Source organism: Bos grunniens, chromosome 23 (genome assembly GCF_055505025.1).
Source record: "Bos grunniens cultivar Pamir isolate PY7600 chromosome 23, Bosgru_T2T1.0, whole genome shotgun sequence".
Classification (NCBI taxonomy): domain Eukaryota; kingdom Metazoa; phylum Chordata; class Mammalia; order Artiodactyla; family Bovidae; genus Bos; species Bos grunniens.
This window is the reverse complement of record NC_141187.1, coordinates 34,148,904-34,170,383: the sequence shown is the minus strand read 5'-3', so window position 1 is coordinate 34,170,383 and position 21,480 is coordinate 34,148,904. Positions and strand designations below refer to the sequence as shown.

The window sequence follows — 21,480 nt, the reverse complement described above, 5'->3', positions numbered from 1 at the left end:
CTTAGTCAAGGGCACTGTAGTTCCATGGTTAAATTGTTTCAGTTATTTTTATTTCCTTGAGGTTACATATATATATATTTGGAACAGGACGTTTAAACTATAAATGTGTGTGTGTGTATACTCAGTCCCTCAGTCATGTCCAACTCTTTGTGACCCAATGGACCCTGCCAGGCTCCTCCGACCATGGAATTTTCCAGGCAAGAATACTGGAGAGGATTGCCATTTCCTTCTCCAGGGGATCTTCCTAACCCAGGGCTCAAATCCACATCTGTTGCTTGGCCGGTGGGTTCTTTACCACTACACCATCTGGGAAGTCCACATATATGTATGTTTAATCTAATGAAAGACTTTCATTTTAAAATCTTATTCAACCATCAGCTGGTTTTGCTGCAGTTGAATGGCTGTTCACTGTAATTCTAAAATTCCATGGTTGTTCTCTACTCTCTTTCAGGGCTTATTATTCTAAAGAGGAAAGTACGAAATAGTTCCCTTCAAGAGTAAACCAGGGGCATGATCTTTCTTGTACTGGAGTGCCCTTTTTAGTTCCAAGAAAAAGAAACTGATGTTACTTCAGCTTTCTTCAGGTGAATTTAAAAAATTCAAACTTTTATGGTTGTACACAGGAATTTCACCAAGCTTCCTCTTGCCTTTTGAGTTGTGAAAACTTGAGCTATATTTGAGCAAAACTTGAATATCTAAGACTTATCCTTTGGGGACCTGTCCCAATAGTGCCATTTGCTGTGTTGTCCATGGAGGTCTCTTCTGCTCTGCAGAATAATGTATCTGACAATGCTCAAGATGTGTTCTTCAGTTGTCACATGTGCACTTACATTGTATAATTAAGAACCCAGGACCAGGTATTAGTTCTTTCACTTACTAAATAGACGTATTGCTGTTCAGTTCCTCAGTCATGTCCAAATCTTTGTGACCCCATGGACTATAGCCCGCCAGGCTTCTCTGTCTGCAGATTTTCCAAGGCAAGAATACTGGAGTGGGTTGCCATTTCCTTGTCCAGAGGATCTTTCTGACCCAGGGATCGAACCCATGTCTCTTGCTTGGGGGGGCAGGTTCTTTACCACTGAGCTACCTGGAAAGCCAAATAGATGTATATACCTTTCATCAAACAAAACAAAAAGCTCTCATTTCCCCTCTCTTGTTAGTCAAAATGAATAGATTACCTAAGGAAAACAAAGATTACCTAAGGAGGGTGAATTTTTTAAAGTGTGATAATAGGTTTTGGTGCTTTTAAAAAAAGTTTATGATGAAGTGTTCTATGTAAACTGTATTATATAAATCCTATGTATATATTAGTATGTGTATCCAAGACATGAATAATAAGATGATGGTTATACAATCGTCAGGGACATATGCTGGTTCAGCCTCACTGTGAAACAGCCACAGGTCTTAAACATCTTTTTTTTTTTTCTTCCTATTTCCTCCTATTTTTCGGTCTTAAACATCTTAACAATTGCTGGCTATGAGTCTGTGGGGTCATAGGAATTGTATGGTCGGTTGTTTCTTTGGTTTTTGTTTTTGACTCTGGTGAATCTTTGTTGCTGTACGCGGGCTTTGTCTACTTGCAGTGAACAAAGGCTACTCTTCATTGCGGTACATGGGCTTCTCATTGCGGTGGCTGCTCCTGTTGCAGAGTACGGGCTCTAGGGCTCGCGGGCTTCAGTAGTTGGAGTGCAGGGGCTCAGTGTGGATTCAGTAGTTGTGGTGCACAGGCTCAATTGCTCCACAGCATGTGGGATCTTTCTGGTGCAGGGATCAAACCTGTGTCCCCTGCATTGGCAGGTAGACTCTCAACCACTGGGCCACCAGGGAAGCCCTGAAGGGTCTTTATCTCATTTCTTTCTTGAATGGTATTTATTAAGTTATAAGAACACTTAGCCTAGAGAATCTCAACTATCAGCCAGTGAATAGATATTAAGTATATTAACATCTTGATCCCCTTAGCTCTCAGGGCAGCCAGTAAGGGCCTGGGGTTGTGCTGGAGGCCCCAGAAAGACCCCTTTCTGTTGAGAGCTGGCTTATCTGTTCATGCCAGAGTGCTGGACAAACACAATCATTTTCTGTGTGTGCATATCAGGAAAAGGGTCAGGAAGCCTGTGATAAGCTCCATCTCATTGGAGGTCATTTGTGCATTTAAGTGATATACTTCTGTGACTTGGCTTGACTCTGTATTAGTTCCCTTTCTAGCTGTCCCGACTTTGTTGGTCCAAATTATTTATTCTTTTTCACACAAACAATTCTTTTTCTAAATGTAGGGTGTCTAAGGACTGGAGCGTCCATTAAGAAGCGGCAAGATTCCTGGAAATGTCTGAATCTGCCTGGAGGCATCATAAAATGACCTTAGATCTATGACCTAGAGCTAGACAAGACAAGAAGGAAAAGTAGAATCCACACCAATTTCATTTAGGAAACATGGAAATTTTTCAGGAGAAAATTAAGCTAAGCAAATAATAAAACAACCTCAATGGACTTGCCCAACTGAACCAGGCTTGACACTGTATAAAGCATCCCTTGGTTTCAGTCGACTTGGGATGTGAGTGGATCCCAGATAGACAACAAAATACAGACACTAACTTACGTAACCTTCACAATGTCCAGCATGTAATCAAAGCTTCTCAGGCAAAGAAGCAAGAGAATGTGACCCAAAAAGCAGTAATCAAAAGAAAAGTGTGTGTGTGTGCATGTGTGTGTGTGTGTGACAAGTGCATCTAAGCAAAACAGAAACAACAAAAAAGCAAGCAAATGATGAATCTCATATTAAGCATCAAGCTATCCTTTGAGGGAAAGGCAGCAAGATGGGATAAGAAAGGAACATGAAGGTAGATATAGTTACTGGTTGTATTCTGGCCCTGGGTTGGATTATGTTCATCATTTTATTAAATAAACGATGCTGTGAATGGATCAATGATGAAGGTATATATTCAACCAGAAGTTATGATTAACCTAATTCTATGCACTTGAAGCCCAGTGAAGGAAGTAAAACAGTAGGAAAAGAAAATGACACAGGATGTATGAAGGGTCTAGGGCAGGAAATGATATAACTTTCTAGAAAATAAAAAAGGCCAATCTGATTGATACATTGAAAATCAACAAGATATATCTCTCAAAGTACATTCTCATTGACCAGTCCTACAGAAGGATGTGTTTAAACAAGAATTCAGTTCAGTTAAACAAGAATGCTCATTTATGAAATCATGACACAACAGTCATAAGATCTAGAATGTTTAGCCCATTTGTAGCAGGGGTGGGAAGGGGGCAGAAAGAACACATTAGCAGCACTCACTGACTGTCAGTTCCCATCCTCTCTATAACTATAAAGTCTGTAGAAGGCAGTGGATATTAGTATTTGCTTTTCATATCAAGAAATCACATAGAACAAGAATGATATTGTGAAAGAACCCTTAAATGAGAGTCCTAGCTCTGCTGAGTGATACTAAGCAAATTGTTCTCACTCAGTTATTGTTATCTGTAATAACTGCAGTTGGAATATTGGCACTTTCCAAATGGAGTTCCACAAAAGACTAGCATTCCTTGAGACATTAACAGGAGCTTAATGTGAAAGACTTCTGTAGTCAAGTACACTTGGGAAGTGCTGGATTCTATATTCCCTCTTTTAGAAAGCTGTCAGGCACAGTAGCATATTAATTACTCTGAGAAGTTCTACAGTGAGGGAACCAATGAAACTTCATTTATTTGCATCGTTTCTGAAACTTATTTGCCTATGAAACATTCTTTTATCACCATCTTTCCAAACAGGACTTAAAAACTAGTCAGGACTGCTCAAGTTCTTTTCAGTGCTAAAACTAGATTCTTTCTGAAATCTATACAGTATAAATGGTAGAGCTGGATTTAAACATGAGTGAGACTTAAGTAATAAGCTCGGTTAAAGCCATGAAAGGAGAAGTGCATATACAAACACAGGAGTAGCACAGTTGATGGGGTGAACAGTTACGACAGTACCATGGCTTATGTGGAGGAGCCTCCATATTCCTTCTGAATTTGGTTATTTGCAGAGTTAAAATACAGAACTTGAGAACTTTTATTGACCAAAATTCTCCTGGAATCTCCCAGAATTCGTTTCACAAATTTTGAGTGTCTACTATGTGTCAGGCATTGTTCTAGATGCCAGCATGATAGATGGTACTAGTGTGTGTCAGAATCACTTGTGCCCAGAGAAAACCATAATTCAAAAAGACACATAATTCCCAGTGTCCACTGCAGCACTATTAGAATAGCCAGGACATGGAAGCAACCTAAATGTCCTTTGACAGATGAATGGATAAAGATGTGGTACATGTTTACAAAGAAATATTATTCAACCATAAAGAGGAACAAAATCGGGTCATTTGCAGAGACATGGATAGACCTAGAGACTGTCATACAGAGTAAAGTAAGTCAGAAAGAGAAAAACAAATATCACATATTAATGCATATATGTGGACTCTAGAAAAATGGTATGCTGCTGCTAAGTCGCTTTAGTCATGTCCGACTCTCTGCGGCCCCATAGCAGCCCACTAGGCTCCTCTGTCCCTGGCAAGAATACTGGAGTGGGTTGCCATTTCCTTCTCCAATGTATGAAAGTGAAAAGTGAAAGTGAAGTCGCTCAGTCGTGCCCAACTCTTAGCGACCCCATGGACTGCAGCTTACCAGGCTCCTCCATCCATGGGACCTTCTAGGCAAGAGTACTGGAGTAGGTTGCCATGCCCTCTCTGAGAAAAATGGTATAGATGATCTTATTTGCAAAAAAGAAATAGAGACACAGACCTAGAGAACAAATGTCTGGATACCAAGAGGAACTGGGGGAATGGAAGGAATTGGAAGATTGGGATTGGAATATATACACTGTTGATACACTGTTGATACTATATAAAATAAATAACTAAAGAGAGCCTACTCTATAGCACAGGAAAATACCCGATGCTCTGTGGTGACCAAAATGGGAAGGAAATTCAAGAAAGAGGGATATTTGTACATGTACAGCTGATTCACTTTGCTCTACAGTAGAAACTAACACAACATTGTAAAGCAACTATACTCCAATAAAAATTAATTAAAAAAGAAAAAGAATCATTTGTGCCCATAGCGCAATTAGAGGAAGAGCAATTCAGCTAGTCACCAGCAGATGGCAGTAGTAGTCAGCTGTTTAAGCAGTATATCGGCTTTAGGAATAACCACTTTCTTGATAATAATTAACCACCTTCTTAACCCAGCCTGTAAATCAGAACTTCTCTGTGGTGTTGATGTGTGACCTTGGGACAGTCATTTAACCTCTCTGGGGTGAAGTTTCCTTGTATGAATAAGAGAGTGAGTAAAAAATGTTTTGAGGATTGGATGAGAAGATTTGAATTGCTCAACAAGAAGGAAGTGTGAGGGGAAAAAGACTGACTGAAACTGCCCACCCTGGCCAGGCATCACAGTAACCCTATGCGTGAGTTATTTTACAACAGGAGGCCCTGGTAAGGAACACGGAACTAACAAGCCACCACCAACAGGAAGAATTCAGGAGAGGACAAAAGGAAATGCCACGTGTCCTATCACCTCCTAGAATCCTTCTGTCAGGAAATCATCTTGGCTGAGCAATGCATGTGCCACCAGGAAGGACCCTGAGTTAGAATGATTAATCAGAGACAACCCAGAAACTATTAATAATCACATCATCGTAAAATCCAAGACCGTAAGCCTCTTGCCAGAGCAGTCCTCCTGGGTTCCCTTACCCTCCTTGCTCTCCACCTGGGCGTCCGTTCCCAGTAAAGCCTCTTGCTTTGTCAGCACATGTGTCTCCTAGGACGAATTATTTCTGAATGTCAGACAAGAGCCCACTTTCAGGCCCTGAGAAGTGTCCCCCACTTCCTGCAACAGTTCAGTCGCTCAGTTGTGTCTGACTCTTTGTGACCCCATGGACTGCAGCACACCAGGCTTCCCTGCCCATCACCAACTCCTGGAGTTTACTCACACTCATGTCCATTGAGTCAGTGATGCCATCCAACCACTTCATCCTCTGTTGTCCCCTTCTCCTCATGCCTTCGATCTTTCCCAGCATCAGGGTCTTTTCAAATGAGTCAGTTCTTTGCATCAGGTGGCCAAAGTTTTGGAGTTTCAGCTTCAGCATCGGTCCTTCCAATGGTATTCAGGACTGATTTCCTTTAGGATGGACTGGTTGGATCTCCTTACAGTCCAAGGGACTCTCAAGAGTCTTCTCCAACACCACAGTTCAAAAGCGTCAATTCTTTGGCACTCAGCCTTCTTTATAGTCCAACTCTCACATCCATACATGACTATTGGAAAAACCATAGCCTTGACTAGATGGGCCTTTGTTGGCAAAGTAATGTCTCTGCTTTTTAATACACTGTCTAGGTTGGTTGCTTTTCTTCCAAGGAGCAAGTGTCTTTTAATTTCATGGCTGTAGTCACCATCTGCAGTGATTTTGGAGCCCAAGAAAATAAAATCTCTCACTGTTTCCATCGCTTCCCCATCTATTTGCCATGATGGAACTGGATTCCATGATCTTATTTTTTCTGAATGTTGAGTTTTAACTTCCTTCAACAGAAGAACTCATAAAAGTATTTATTCAGTATGGTCTATACTGTTTTCGCACCACTTGACAAAATGTTGATTTATAAAATCAGATGGTTTAAAGAGATATTTCTCCATAGAGCAATAATAATATTAACAACAGAAATTTTAACAATGGAGAAAAAGGAGATAAAAATAACTAAAGATGTAATGGGGGGGGGGCGGTGCAATACACACTTAAAGTAATCATTTGAAAGAAAGCCAGAACGTGGGCAGTTACTCTAAAAGTCATCTGTGAGAAAAGCTGCAATGGTTTTCGTTGCTGCGTGAGGGCTTTCTCTACTTGCCTGCACAGGCTTCTTTTGTTGCAGAGAATAGGCTCTAGGGCGCTCAGACTTGAGTAGCTGCATCTCACAGGCTCAGTAGTTGTGGCACAGGGGCCCAGTTGGCCCGAGCCATGTGAAATCTTCCCCGGGCCAGGGATCAAACCCGTGTCCCCTGCACTGGCAGGCAGATTCTTCTCTGCTCGACCACCAGGGAAGTCTGGGCAGATTTTTTAATTGCTGCTTTTCTCATAGAGAACTTTTAGAGTATCTTGGTTGTCTGATAACTCCCTAGTTGTAAGAACTCAAGGTTGTGTGAGGCTGCGTGTGTGCTCAGTCGTGCCCTACACTATGGCCCTACAACTGTAGCCCACCAGGTTCCTCTGGCTATGGGATTTTCCAGGCAAGAACACTGGAGCGGGTTGCCATTTCCTCCTCCAGAACTCAAAAGAACTGTGAATTACTTGTAGATTTCCTATTTATCTGAGGAGGCAGGAGGTTGTTGGCTTGCTAACGGAGCTCCTACCTAGATAGCCAAGGGAACCCCAGGGCTATTAGAAAGTGAAAGGTTTGACTTAAGCTTATTGTTTCCCAGACAAAGGAGACAATTGTTTGAAGACCTCTGGACCTCTGGAATGACTCAGTTAAAAGGAGCTGGAATTCAGAATTTAAAAGCCTCAGAGTCAGCTTACTGCACTTCTAGAAAAGATGTGGGTGAGAAAAACTGGGGAATGAAGTCGAGTTTGAAGAGTGTGTAGGAGGGGATCCTTTTATATGCTTTTGAGAACTGCTTAAACAGCAAATGTTCCCCCAAACAGGAACAGCTATTTCTAGAGATAATCCAGATATACAAAGGGAGGTGTTTATTGAATGAATTCATCCATATGGAAATGATTAAGATGCTACGGGCAGAGATGATTTCCTTACAATCTCAAGAGTTCAATTAAAGAGGCAAACTGTATTTCTCCTTGCAACCCAAAATGTCCCATACTTTTTCTCACAGCAAGATTATTTGGGGAGGGAAATCACAGCCTGAACTGATGAGCCACTGAGCAACAATAGTCTCATTTTTATGAAAATTCACATGATAAAGCTGAACAAGGGGAAAATAGAATATAAACAATGCTGATGAAATATGTCAAGGACTTAGCATCATTAAGGGGCGGTTATTAGTACTGGTATTATTCTTTTTTGAAAGCAGACTTTATTATTATCTTTTAATAATAGTGTTAGATTCACAGCAAAATTGTATGGAAGGCATGGAGATTTCCCACATATTCCCTGCCCCCACATATGCACAACCCTTCCCATTATCAATGTCCAGTGCCGGAATGGTAATTTGTTACAATTTATGAACCACCACAGACATATCATTGTCACCCAAGGTAACAGGGTTTACCTTAGAGTTCACTTTTGGTGTTGTGCATTCTAAGGATTTGGACAAAGACATGGTTAAATGTATCTACCATTATAATGTCAAATGGCCTAAAAATCCTTTGAACTCTTATGCATCTCTTGTTGTTGTTGAGTTGCTAAGTCTAACTCTTTGCAACCCATGGACTGTAGACCACCAGGCTCCTCTGTCCATGGGGTTTTCCGAGCAAGGATACTGGAGTGGGTTGCCATTTCCTTCTCCAGGGCATCTTCCCAACCTCCCTCCTCTCAAACCCCTGGCCACCGTTGAGTTTTACTGTCTCCACAGGGTTGCCTTTTCCAGAATGTCATATGGTTGAAACTATAGAATATGTAGCCTTTTCTGATTGGCGTCTTTCATTTGGTAATACGCATTTAAGATTGCTCCGTGTTTTTTATGGCTTGTTAACTCATTTCTTTTTAGTGCTGAATTCCATCATCCAGATGTGGTAGTTTATTTATCCATTCACATACTGAAGGACATCTTGGTGGCTAGATTTTTTTTTTTTTTGCTGTGCCACACAGCACTTGGAATATTTCCTGACCATTGAACCTGTGCCCAGAGTACAGAGTCTTAACCATTGGACCACCGGGGAAGTCCATTAGATTTTTTAATTAAAATAATTTGGAAGAAAAAGTCACAAACAATCTTTTCTTTTAACTTATTTCTTACTTCCAGTTCAAAGATCCCTTCTTGAAACACTTCTTAATATCAAGTTATCTCCGGAAGATATAAGAAAAATAAAGGCCAAGCCTGAGTACATAGATATTTATTGAAAAGAAAAAGAGTATGAAAAATACTGAAATTCACTGATAAAAACAGTTTGGTATCCTTACTTGACTTTTGATGGACCAGTATGCCGGGAAAGATATCAATCAGATATGCAGATGACCCAAATGTCAGAAAGCAAAGAGGAACTAAACAGCCTCTTGATGAAAGTGAAAGAGGAGGGTGAAGAAGCTGGCTTAAAACTCAGCATTAAAAAAATGAAGATCATGGCATCCTGTCCCATCACTGCATGGCAAATAGATTGGAAAAAAATGGAAACAGTGACAGACTTAATTTTCTTGGGCTCCAAAACCACTGTGGGTGGTGATTGCAACCATGAAATTCAAAGACACTTGCTCCTTGAAAGAAAAGCCATAGCAAACCTAGACCGTATATTAAAAAGCAGGGGCATCACTTTGCTGACAGAAGTCGTATAGTTAAGGCTATGGTTTTTCCAGTAGTCATGTACGGGTGTGAGAGTTGAACCTTAAAGAAGGCTGAGCACCAAAGAACTGATGCTTTTGAACTGTGGTGTTGGAGAAGACTCTTGAGAGTCCCTTGAACTGCAAGAAGATCAAACTAGTAAATCCTAAAGGAAATCAACCCTGAACTATTCTTTGAAAGGACTGATGCTGAAGGTCCAATAGCTTGGCCACCTGATGTGAAGAGCTGTCTCATTGGAAAAGACCCTGATGCTGAGAAAGATTGAGGGCAGGAGGAGAAGGAGGTGACAGAGGGTTGAGATGGTTGGATGGCATGATCGACTCAATAGACACGATTTGAGCAAAGTCCAGGAGATAGTGAAGGACAGGGAAGCCTGGCGTGCTGCAGTCCATGGGGTCCCAAAGAGTCGGACAGGACTGAGCAACGGAACAACAACAATATGCTAAAAATACACCCCCCCACACACACACCCCTAAGTTCAGTAAAGCAAGGCAAGGTAAAAAAAAAACAAAAACAAGTGGAGCCCATCAGTCTGCATCCACAACATAATTTGTTAAAATTTTCTCCTAATTATTTTTCTCCAAGTTTAATTCCAGCTTTATTGTGGTAGCAGAATTCTAAAATTACCCCAAATGACCCCTCCCCTTGTACATTCTCTGCCCTAGATTGTGGAAGGGACCTGAGATATGACAGGACATCACTGCCATTACTGGGGTATGTTATACAGCACAATTGGCTGATGGACACTGTGTTTGGTGGGCTTGATCTAATCAGGTGAGCTCTTAAAGGAACAGGCGTCTGGGGACAAAGGAGATTTGCAACAAGAGAGGGATTCAATGCCAGTGATTTTAGCTTGGCCAGCATTGAAATGGAGATGCAGTAGGGGGCACCTGCCAAGGAATGTGAACAGCTTCTAGGAGCTGAGAATGGGCCCTGGCTGATGCAACTTCTCTAGAAATGAAGACATGGGTCCTACAGCTGCCAGAAACTAATTTCTGCCAACATCCTGACTGTGCTTGGAAGCAAATCTTCCCAAGAACCTCCAGAAATGAAAATTCCTAGTAGTATATTTTAAAATTCGGAGAGCTTTTTATCTTCTCTGATTTCCAAAATAGAACCTCCATGGACTCTTCAATTTTCATAGATGCAGTGATTTTAAAAAATATCTCTGATGATGTAATTAATAGATATTTTAAGAGCTTCCCTGTTATCTCAGATGGTAAAGAAACCACCTGCAATACAAGAGACCCAGGTTCAATCTCTGGGTCAGGAAGATCTCCTGGAGAAGGGAATGGCTACCCACTCCAGTATTATTGCCTGGAGAATGCCATGGACAGAGGAATCTGGTGGGTTACCGTCCATGGAGTCACAAAGAGTCACACACAACTGAGCAACTAACACTTTCAATTTTTCACTAACAATGTATGAGAATTTAGTTACTCTGTATCTTCACCAACACTGTCAACCTTTTTTATTTTATCTATTCTAGTGGGTGCAGTGATATCTCAGTAGGTTTGAGTTAGCATTTCTGTGATGACTAATGTGTTTAGCTCTGTTTCATATTCTCATTGGCCATCTGTGTATGTCTTTGGGAAAAGGTCTGTTCAAATGTTTTGCCCGCTTTATTGAGTTGTGTAAGTATTGTTTGCAAATTTCATATATCATCTTTTGCCAGATATATACATATGAAAAAATGCTCTTCCTTCTCATTTTTTAACAGTCATTCAAAGGGCAGTAGTTTTTAATTTTGATAAAGTTCTCTTTATCAATTTTTTTATGCTTGTGCTTTACATATAGTATAGAAGAATTTTTTGCCTGCTTGAAAGCCATGAAGATTTTTTTTTGTCTTGTGCTCCAGGAGTTTGTATAGTTTTTAACTTTTATATTTAATTTTTAATCCATTTAGAAATTAATTTTTGTTATGGCATGAAGTAAAGGTCAATCATCATGGTTTTCCACATGGATCGCCAGTTATTTCAGAGTTGTGTTGCATGTGTGAGTGTTCAGTTGAGTCTGACTCTTTGCGACCTCATGGATTGCAACCTGCCAGGCTCCTCTGTCTGTGGAATTTTCCAGGCAAAAATACTGGAGTGGGTTGCCCTTTCCTACTCCAGGTTATTTCAGAACCATTCATCAAAGAAACTGCTCTTTTGCCATTGAATTACCTTCGCAATTTATTTTTTAAAAAAATCAATAGATCAAGAATTTTGTGACTATTTCTGTACTTTCTACCCTGTTCCACTGATCTGCAAGTCTATTCCTATGCCAGTATCATACATCTTAATTATAATGGCTTTCAATTAAATCTTGAATTTAGGTAGTGTAAGTTCTACAACTTTGTTCTTCAAAATTGCTTTGGTCATCTCAGTTTCATCGAATTTCCATAGGAATTTTAGAATCATCTTGTTCTTTATACAGAAAATACTGGTATAATTATTGTTGAGGTTGCATTACCATCTCCATTTCAATTTCAGGAGAAGTAACACCTTAATCACATAGTATCTTCTAATCCATGGTTATTGATGTATTCTCTAATTATTTAGATCTTCTTTACTTTCAGGAATGTTTTGTAGTTTTCATTGCACATGTCTTGTACACATTTTATTAAATTTATATTTAAGCATCTAATGTTTTTATGCTATCATAAATGATAATTTTAAAATTTCAATTCCTCATTTTTCATTGCTGGCATAGGGTAATACAATTGATTATATATTGACCTTGTGTCCTGCAATCTTGCTAAATTCACTTATTTCTAGTAGCTTTTTTTGTAGTTTCCTTAGGATTTTCTATAAATACAATCATGTTGTCTGCAAAGCTTTTTATTCCTTTCTGATCACCATGACTTTCATTTATTTTGATTGCCTTATTGGAATAACTAAGACCTCTGGAAAAATATTAAATCAAATATGAGAGTAGATCATATTTGTCTTGTTCCTGATTTTAGGGGGAAAGCATTTAGTCTTTTACCATAAAATCATTAGGTATAGGTTTTTTTTTTTAATAGATGCCTATTATCAAATCCATACCATACAATTGTGCTCATTTCACAGGCTAGTAAGTTTATGCTCAAAATCCTTCAAGCTAGATTTCAGCAGCATGTGAAGCGAGAACTTCCAGATGTACAAGCTGGGTTTACAAAAGGCAGAGGAACCAGACATGAAATTGCTAATATTCACTAGATCATAGATAAAGCAAGGGAATTGCAGAAAAACATCTACTTCTGCTTAACTGACTGTGCTAAAGCCTTTGACTGTGTGGATCACAACAAACTGTGGAAGATCCTGAAAGAGATGGGAAAGCCAGACCACCTGACCCGCCTCCCGAGAAACCTGTATGCAGGTGTTCCACGTGTTTCAATTAAATTATCTAATTTATTGGCATTAAGTTGTTCTTGGGGCTTCCTTGGTGGTTCAGATGGTAAAGAATCCACCTGCAATGAGGAAGCCTCAAGCTTGATCCCTAGTTTGGGAAGATCTCCTGGAGAAGGAAATGGCCACCCGCCCCAGTATTCTTGTCTGGGAAATCTCACGGATAGAAGAGCCTGGTGGACTCTTTGCCTGGTGTGGCAAAGAGCTGTTCTTAGTATCTCCTTATTATTCTTTTAATGTTTGTAGAGAGGCCTCATCTTTAATTCCTCATATTGCTAACTTGTATCTTTTTGTCTTGGTTAGTCCATCTGGAATTGTATCAGATTTATTGATTGGATTTTCAGTGCAGCTCCCTCCTCTTGGAGATGTACCTTACAAGAGACAGACAGCTTTGTCTCTCCAAACTCCGCATCTCTTTGATCCAATGGACTGAGTTTAGGGTCCCCCTCTTTGCACCCATCATCTAATTGTTTCCAGGCAGAAATCTGAGGGCAATCATAGTACTTATTTGCTTTCCCTTCTTTCAAGGATCACAGTTCAATGTCTGAAAAATAGCAGTTCCATATACTTTGTACTATTTTCTAGTTTTTGAAGGAAGGAAATATCTACTCTTTGTTATTCCATCAAGACCACAACCAGAAGTTCCATCATTCTGGATTCTTAAGTTTTCTTTTGCTGGCAGACTCTTTTATGTTCCTTGTTAAAGATTTTTGTTTTTTGCTTTTGGCAGCACTTCAAGGCATGTGGAACTTCCCCAAGAAGGGATTGAACCTGTGCCCCTGCTGTGGAAGCACAGAGTCTTAGCCAGTGGACCACCAGAGAAGCCCTGTTAAGGTTTGTTTGCATCTCTGGCTTTCATGATAGAGGCTTTCCTCAAATATCAGTGTTCCTTGGATTCTATATTAACAGTAAGGCTTAATAAAGCTGATCTGAAACTCTACATGAATGGGTGGTTCTTATCTATTGATGGGGCTCCATTTGGGGCAATGAGTGTGACCTGGTCTTTTCACTGGCAAATCCATATGGATCAGAATCCTACAGTTTTTTCTTTTAAGGATAGTCAGTGATCTAGGAGAGAAATCTGATGCCTGGGATTATAAACCCTGCTGTTAAAGACTTCTAAGAATCAAGCAGAGAAAGAACTTGTGGGGTTTTATATAAACAACAGAATGGTAAAGAATAGGGATCTCTTCAAGAAAATCAGAGATACCAAAGGAACATTTCATGCAAAGATGAGCCCGTCATCTAATCAGAGAGGCTAGATTTTCCTACTGCTGCCGCTGCTAAGTCACTTCAGTCGTGTCCGACTCTGTGTGACCCCATAGACGGCAGCCCACCAGGCTCCCCCGTCCCTGGGATTCTCCAGGCAAGAACACTGGAGTGGGTTGCCATTTCCTTCTCCAATGCATGAAAGTGAAATGTGAAAGGGAAGTCGCTCAGCTATGTCTGCCTCTTAGTGACCCCATGGACTGCAGCCTACCAGGCTCCTCAGTCCATGGGATTTTCCAGGCAAGAGTACTGGAGTGGGGTGCCATTGCCTTCTCCATATCACAACAGCCTCCTAACTTCTGTCTCTACGTCTAACACTCTTGCTTCCCTTCCAGTCTTTTCAGTTGTTCCCAGCTCGATAATCTTTTTAAACAAGAAGATCTGGTTGTGACACTGCCTTACTCAAAATCTCTCAAGAATCCCCCCTTGCTCCTCAGATCAATTCAGGCTTCTTCAGTGGTTCATGAGGTCCTAGGTGGTACAGTCCTTTTCTCTGATCTTCTATTCCTACTCCATCTCTATTCATCAAAACCCTCTGAATTTATTTCAGTGTCTCCATGTTTTTATCTTATCTTCTGGCCTGTACACATGCTGTTCCTACAACTTGGAACATTTTCACTCCCTTCCTTTCCTCTGCCCACCCCCTGCACCCTCTCATTCCCATAATTCTGTTTTTTCTCACCTCAGCACTGACAGCAGGTGCCTGTCTCTCTCTCCCTCCCTCTCCTCCCACACCTTACCCTGACAGTTTCTCGAGGTTCCATGAAGCATCTGTTTAATTCACCATTATGCTGCTATTTAGTTGCTTTAGTCGTTCCGTCTCCATGTGACCCTATGGACTGTAGCCTGCCAGGCTCCTCTGTCCATGGAATTCTCCAGGCAAGAGTACTGGAGTGGGTTGCCATGCCCTCCTCCATGGGATCTTCCCAACCCAGGGATTAAACACAGGCCTCAGGCATTGTAGCAGATTTTTCTTTCTTTTTTTTTTTTTTTACCATCAGAGCCACCAGGGAAGCCCAAGAATACTGGAGTGGGTAGCCTATCCCAGGAATCGAACTGGGGTCTCCTGCATTTGAGGCAGATTCTTCACCACCTGAGCTACCAGGGAAGCCCATTCACCATTATATCCTCTGGCAAATAGTAAGTGCTCCATTCACACTGGGGCTTCCTTGCTGGCTCAGCGGATAAAGAATCTGTCCACTGTGGTCACAAAGAGTTAGACTGAGCACGCTGAGCACATTTGTTGAGTGACATTATAAAGGCAACTCTCCTCCTAGTGCTCTCTCCCCACCACCTCTATGAATTTCTATAGCACTTATTGAACATGTCATTTGGCATCTACCTAGCGTATTTTGTATTTATGTTATTATTTTTTATTTTCAATTAGAGTCAACTAGCTCACCACTTACTGCATGGCACTGGACTAGTTGCAGGGCAATCAAAGACCACCTTAATCTTCCTCCTGGAGGTGGAGCTCCTTGTGGGTGGGTGGGGCCCAACCTTGGCCATCTTCACACTTTACATGGAACACAGACCAAGGGGCTGGTGAAGTGTCAGTCGTAAACTGAACTTTGACCTGGAGATCTCAACTCTAGGTTCACCCTTTGGCTATTAATAGCTATGCAACTGAGAGCAAGTCACCCCACAAATCTGAATGTATGTCCTCATTGTCATAAAGATATAGTAATTACACTTTCTAACCCAAGGGGTCCCTGGGAGCTCAAATAAGAGCCAAGTTCTTATTTCCTCACTTGTCAGAGGTTGTCAACTGGTAGATATACCAGTGATTCCATAGTAGATTTTGTATTTGTGTTGGGGTGGGATGTGAGAAGCATGCTGTAATTGTCTGTAACAATTATAAAATGCATTCTGATTTCATTATCATTAAAATGAAAAAATTGCTTCTTTGAAACACAGCACTGTGGTGTCTGTTGAAGTGCTCTGTTCAAGTGTTCTGAGTTATGGAAAGCCATTGTGCTATGAACCCTGTTGATAGCATGCTCAGATATTTTTCTGCATTAATGACTGAGTTAACTGTCTTCCTTCTCTCTCGGTCATATCTGCAAGGATTTGCTTTGATTATGATGATAATTAAAAATTTCAGCACACACATAAAAGTTAGAGCAGTGAATTCCCAGGTACCCTATTATCCAGCTACAACAAAAATCAATACAAGTCCCTACTCAGTCCCCCACCCCACTTCACAAACAGTCCCCTCTCCTATGGATTACTTTTTAAGCAAATGTATTATATCACTTGTAAATATGTTAAAGGAATATATAGTCCAATAGAAATTTATCTCTCATTGTCATCTACTCAAAAATAAACTAATTTTTCCTTGAGGTGTTTGCAAGTGTAGTATTTCATTGTGTAGTTTCCCTGAAAGTCTAATTAACCCAGTTGAGAAACATACCTCGTTAAGAAGACCCCCAAAAAATCATAGTTGCTAAGGTGGGAAGTTAGTCTGCAAGTGACTGCTTGGTTGGTGTAGTGATGTCTTTGGTTCCCACATAACTGAATCTCTTCCAGTTTTAGAACCAGTTCTCAAGGCAGTAAGGAAGATCAGAAATTGATTTGGGTAAATAGTGGAGTTTTTGTTGTTGTTGTTAGCTTGCTGATTTCTTATTTTTTTGTTTTGTCCCATGAGTTTATTCTTTATATGATATTGTTTTAATGATAGTATGTTAGACTATCATAGACCTGAATAGTGTATTTTCTCACCACAGTACACTGAAAAATATACTATAGATATGAATACTTTGGAACTAAAAGTATGTATAGTTTTCCAAAATAATTTTGTTCCTAAATTTATTGCAACTGTGTTTAACAATTTAAAAGTTCAGGTGCAGTAGAGATTCTCTGAAAAGTTGGTTTTTCAGAAAAGCTTTCTTTCTGACTAATACATTTCAGTTCATCAGTGCTGGTTATAACACTTAAACACAGCCGCATATACAGATAAAGTTGTAGGTAATTATGTTTATAATAGCAATTAGTTTCAGGTAGTTTAACCCCTCTCTTGATCAAGACCACAGTGGCAGGGGTAAATTTATAAGTATAGAAGGTGGAGGGCAGGAGTGTGAAGAAAGTCTGCAGCATTGAAGGGGTGAGCAGATTTCAGTCAATAAGTACACATTTCAGATTTCAAAATGCATTCTCTAAGTAGACTCCCTGGTTGTCCTTTGCTAGAGACATTTACTACTTGGTGGATTTTATAAACAGTGCTCCATGGAGTTCTTTGCTTGCTATTCTGAAACATACTTGAGTTTTGCTCTGAAGAAGTAAATGATTTTCATTTCAACAGTCAGTCATTTTTGAGTACTGAGATAGCATTTCATTTGAATCCATGCCTTCAACGTAGGAGGTGTAGGAGTCAATCGGGATCTTATTCCAGTGAAAAAACCTGATTCTTTATTGAAACTTCAGCTTCCTTTAAAAGGTTCCAAGGAGCACTGAATTACAGGAATTCCATATAGCCTGTCCTTTATTCTCCCCACCACCCCAGGCCAAAGAGGGAAAAAGTTTTCTCTTTATTTTTACAGATACCACATGGTATGGAACCTTCAGGGCTATTTCTGAAACTTCCTGGTAAGTGCCAGAAAAATCCTTCTAAACACACACGGTTGAATTGAAGATGATTTTGAGATGTTAATTTCCATTTATTGCATAAAAAGATATTAATTGCATAAAGGACAGGTCTAGCTTAACTCGCCAACATTTTAGAAACAGTAGGGAGTCAGGTCCAAAGCTCTAAAACCAGTCAACAAATGTTTATTTCACACATGTCTGCTGAGAAGGTTCAAAAGTCTGAAACTCCCACCCTTAAATCTCCTACAGTCCAGTTGGGCAGACAAACTCAAACTCAGGGAACAATGCAGGAGTAAAGTAGTAAAGCTAGACAAATACACAAGTAATGAAACAAGGCACTGTGTGTTTGGGCTTAGAAAATAATGTCTCAGCCAATAACATATTCTAGTGGTTTTGAATAGAGGGGTCACAGTGATCTGAAAAACCCTGGAAAAGCTTCACAAAGAAGGTACACATTGGGCTGGAATTGAAAACATAGATAAGGTCTCCTGCATTGCAGGCATATTCTTTACCGTCTGAGCCACCAGGGAAACACTAGATAAGAATCAGATAACCTAAAAAGGAAGGGAAAAGCAAACAGCAATTATTAATAGTTTTGGAGAGTCAGGTTGTAAGAGTGAGGAGCTGGAGAGGTTAGAAGGGTGAGAAGGGGTCAGACGGGTGGATCTCTTAATTGGTAACGCGGCCAGAGACGCTTAAGATGATTTTTGGGGATCCAAGGTCGACAGCAGTGTTTAAAACTAGACTATCACTGCGTGGGATTCCCTTTCCTTTCCTCCCTCCCTCCTTCCGTCATTTAGAAACAGAACCCGATGACAGGCATCCACTCCCAGCTGACCAGGCACTAAGGCAGCAATCCAGTCGCTGCAAGGCTTCTTGCCCTGAAGTTGTCTCTCCGGGGGTGGAGCCCAGGGAAAGTCGGCCAGGTTGATCAGACCAATCAGCAGGCTCATTCTGGCTTTTGTGAATTACTCTCAGCTGCCCGAAAGTGCCCTGGCTTTTTAAAAGGAGGTTCCAGCACAAGTGAAAGGCTGTTTTTTTTGTTTTGTTTTTTTCGCGTGCGCTCTCCCACTTCGAATGTCTGAGATGGGAAACGGCGGCGGCGGCGGTGCGCCCGCTGAGCACACAAAAAAGTGTTATCTCACCATATGGTTCGTGTTTACAGGTTTCGTCTAGCTCCTGCTCCCCAGAAATGGAAAATTAATAACGTCGAGGAAACGCCAGCCCGTCACAGGGAGGGTTGAAAAAGGAAAGGGCGCAGAGGGGTCCCAGAAAGACCGTGTTTCCGCGCAGACCAGCCTGCGGAACGTGCGCGGGATCTGCAGCCTCCCATCCCCTGGTGTCCTTGGCTCGCCGGGAGGTGGGGACAGGGAATCGGGCTGCCCAGGCCCACCCGGCCGTCCTCCCCAGCGGCCAGCAGATGGCTCCCAGGCTCCCTCGCCCCCTCTCCAGACTCAGGGCTTCGGCGGTTCGGGAGGGAGGCCACGAGGAGCTCCCGGTGCACGCCGCCGCAGCTTCGCGCCGCCGGGCTCTGCGGCCAGCGCCGGGGAACGCGCTCCCGGGCTTGGGAGGCCGGCCTGGGACGCGTGCGGAGGCCGGGTCTCGCGAGGTGAGGAGGAAACGCTGGAGGAGGAGAAGGAGGAGGAGGCAAAGGAGGGAGGAGGAGCCGTGCCGGAGCTGCCCCCGCCCCGCTGGAGCCCGGCTGGAGCGTGAGGACACCCTGGCCCCCCGCCCCGCGCCGCACTCCCCGCCTCTCCCCACGCCTTCCGCTTTCACCTAGGGCCGTAGGTGCGGCGCCGGGAGCGGGCGGGAACTGCCAGTGGCCGGAGCCGGGAGCCGCGAGCCGGAGCCAGCCCCGCAGCCGCCCGCGCAACCCGCTCCCAACCCTGCCGGGTCTCCGTTCCGCCGCCGGGAACTGCAAGGAGGCGTCATGTAGCAGCAGCCGCAAACCCACCTCGGATTTGCAACTCTTTTTTTTTTTTTTTTTTGGTGGGGCGGGGGACGCGGCCAAATTCTATCTCCGTCCCCACCTTTCACACCTTCTCCCGTTTGCGAGCTGCATCTGCCTCTAGGAAATTGAGGGAGTCGGGGGAGGGTGGGGGCCGTAAATCAGAGTTGGACCTGCAACATTCCCCGCACCTAGAGGGCCATGGCCGAGGAGAGCTCCGAGGTGCCCGGGGAATTGATAGGTAAGAGTCGCGCGGTGGTTGATTTTCTTTCTGCCTCTGCGGCCCCCTCGCCTCCACCTCCCATCCGACCCCTTTCCTCCCGCACGTCCCCGCGCCCCTGGGGTCGGAGGGGTGTCGGGCAGGGTCGCTGGGGGGCGCCGGGAAGTTTGCTCTCTTCTGACCGCTAGAAAAGCTGAGTCCCAAAAGGGCCGGCTTGGGGAGGAATCGGGAGCCCCGGGAGCGCTCGCCGCGGCTATGCTGGCGGCCCCCAGCGCCTCCTCCCGCGGTGACCTGGGGTCCAGGTTGGCGGAAGAAGGGGGCGGGCTGCCTGGGTATGCGGGGTCCTGCAAGCGAGGAGAATCCTCTACAGCGGCGGGTCCCGTGTTCCCAACTCGGGAAGTCCCGGAAAGCCCAGGACACGAAAGGCTGGCGAGCGCACAGTAGGTCGCCTCCGGCACGTGCCAGGAGCTCCACATCCCACCCCCTGGTCCCCAGAAAACTCTCGGCCAGAGGTGCCCTTGTGACGTAGGGGTTGGGGGAGGGGGCACTGGCCAGGTGTAATGACTGAGCCTGGCAAGGCGTAGTTTCGCATCGCCAAGTGGGAGCGAAAGGGTTACAGGACTGACGCAAACTTGCGCCAGGAAACTGAGGGTTAATGATAAAAGCCTTACTTCAGTAATGATTAACCTGCCAATTCTCCCCATCCCGGATCTCTTAGGGAACCTGTATGTGGTACCCTGTGCAAGGTGACCCATTGTTTGAGTCCCTTGAGGGTTTTGGGGTGAGGGTGTGTGTGTGTGAGTATTTTGTCCTGCGGTTTAACTTAATTATGTAGAGGGTTAACATGGCAGAGCTTAAAATGAGGTTTGGGGGAAAGAGTGTTCTGAAAACCAAGGGTAAAGCTTGTGTGTGCCTGCGTGTGTGTTTGTGTGTGTGTAGCAGGTTGTATTGTAACAAGGTATGTGTTGTGTGCGTGTGTGTTTTGAGCCCCAGTGACCTGTTTCCTTACTGTATCATCCTTGGCACACTACACAGCCTAAACTCAGAAAGATGATAGTTAATGGATGCTGACAAGAGTTCTAACCGCCCATGCACCTGCGTTTGAGGAATCTGCCCCTCTCTCACCTCTTAGAGGTATTACTTTGGAGGAGTTTGTGTGTGTTCTTCCATTAGCGACTGTTAACTCAAGCAGGTGAAACTTGATGTAAAGAAGCTGTTGCTAGGCTATATGGAACACGGAAGCTTCTGGTTTTGTTGAATTAAAAAAAAGCTGAAATCTTGACTATACTTAGGATATAAAGGCCTCTTCCCCTCCCCTTCCTCAATCCTGTAAAGTCCACTGGGAATGAGCAGTCCATCCAGTTCTGGGAGCAGGAGATCTTACCAAAACCCTACCCAGAAGAGGAAACACATGCCCAGAACCTCTGAAGATGCCTCCAGAGGTCCCGGGAAAGAGAATTTAGGGGAGGGTTTGCATCACTGGCCAGGGGATAAGGATAACTGAAGCAGGTGGCAGATACTTTTTTTTTAAATTGGGTATCTTTGAGCCTGGTCTTGAACAGTTTAGGTAATTAAACTTTGTTATTGCTGTTTAGTTGCTCACTCATGTC

General features: G+C 42.8%; 2 protein-coding genes across 21 annotated transcripts in view; one reads left to right on the top strand and one right to left on the bottom strand.

Annotated features, from left to right (window-relative positions):
- LOC147347588 (cytidine monophosphate-N-acetylneuraminic acid hydroxylase) overlaps positions 1–21,480 on the bottom strand; it is a 291,879-nt gene that overhangs the window by 157,584 nt on the left and 112,815 nt on the right. The window lies entirely within an intron of this gene.
- CARMIL1 (capping protein regulator and myosin 1 linker 1) overlaps positions 18,737–21,480 on the top strand; it is a 307,540-nt gene continuing 304,796 nt past the window's right edge. For 6 of the 20 annotated variants that reach the window (XR_015152305.1, XR_015152306.1, XR_015152307.1 and 3 more), the window contains exon 1: positions 18,737–19,891. Coding sequence is in view for 3 of the 20 variants with exons in the window: in XM_086369940.1 (XP_086226066.1) it covers positions 19,852–19,891 (40 nt within the window). In the remaining 17 variants the exon portion in view is untranslated. Of the gene's footprint in view, positions 19,892–20,424; positions 21,005–21,480 lie in introns of those variants that run through there. The other 14 variants (XM_086369949.1, XM_086369933.1, XM_086369936.1 and 11 more) reach the window with 11 other exon arrangements.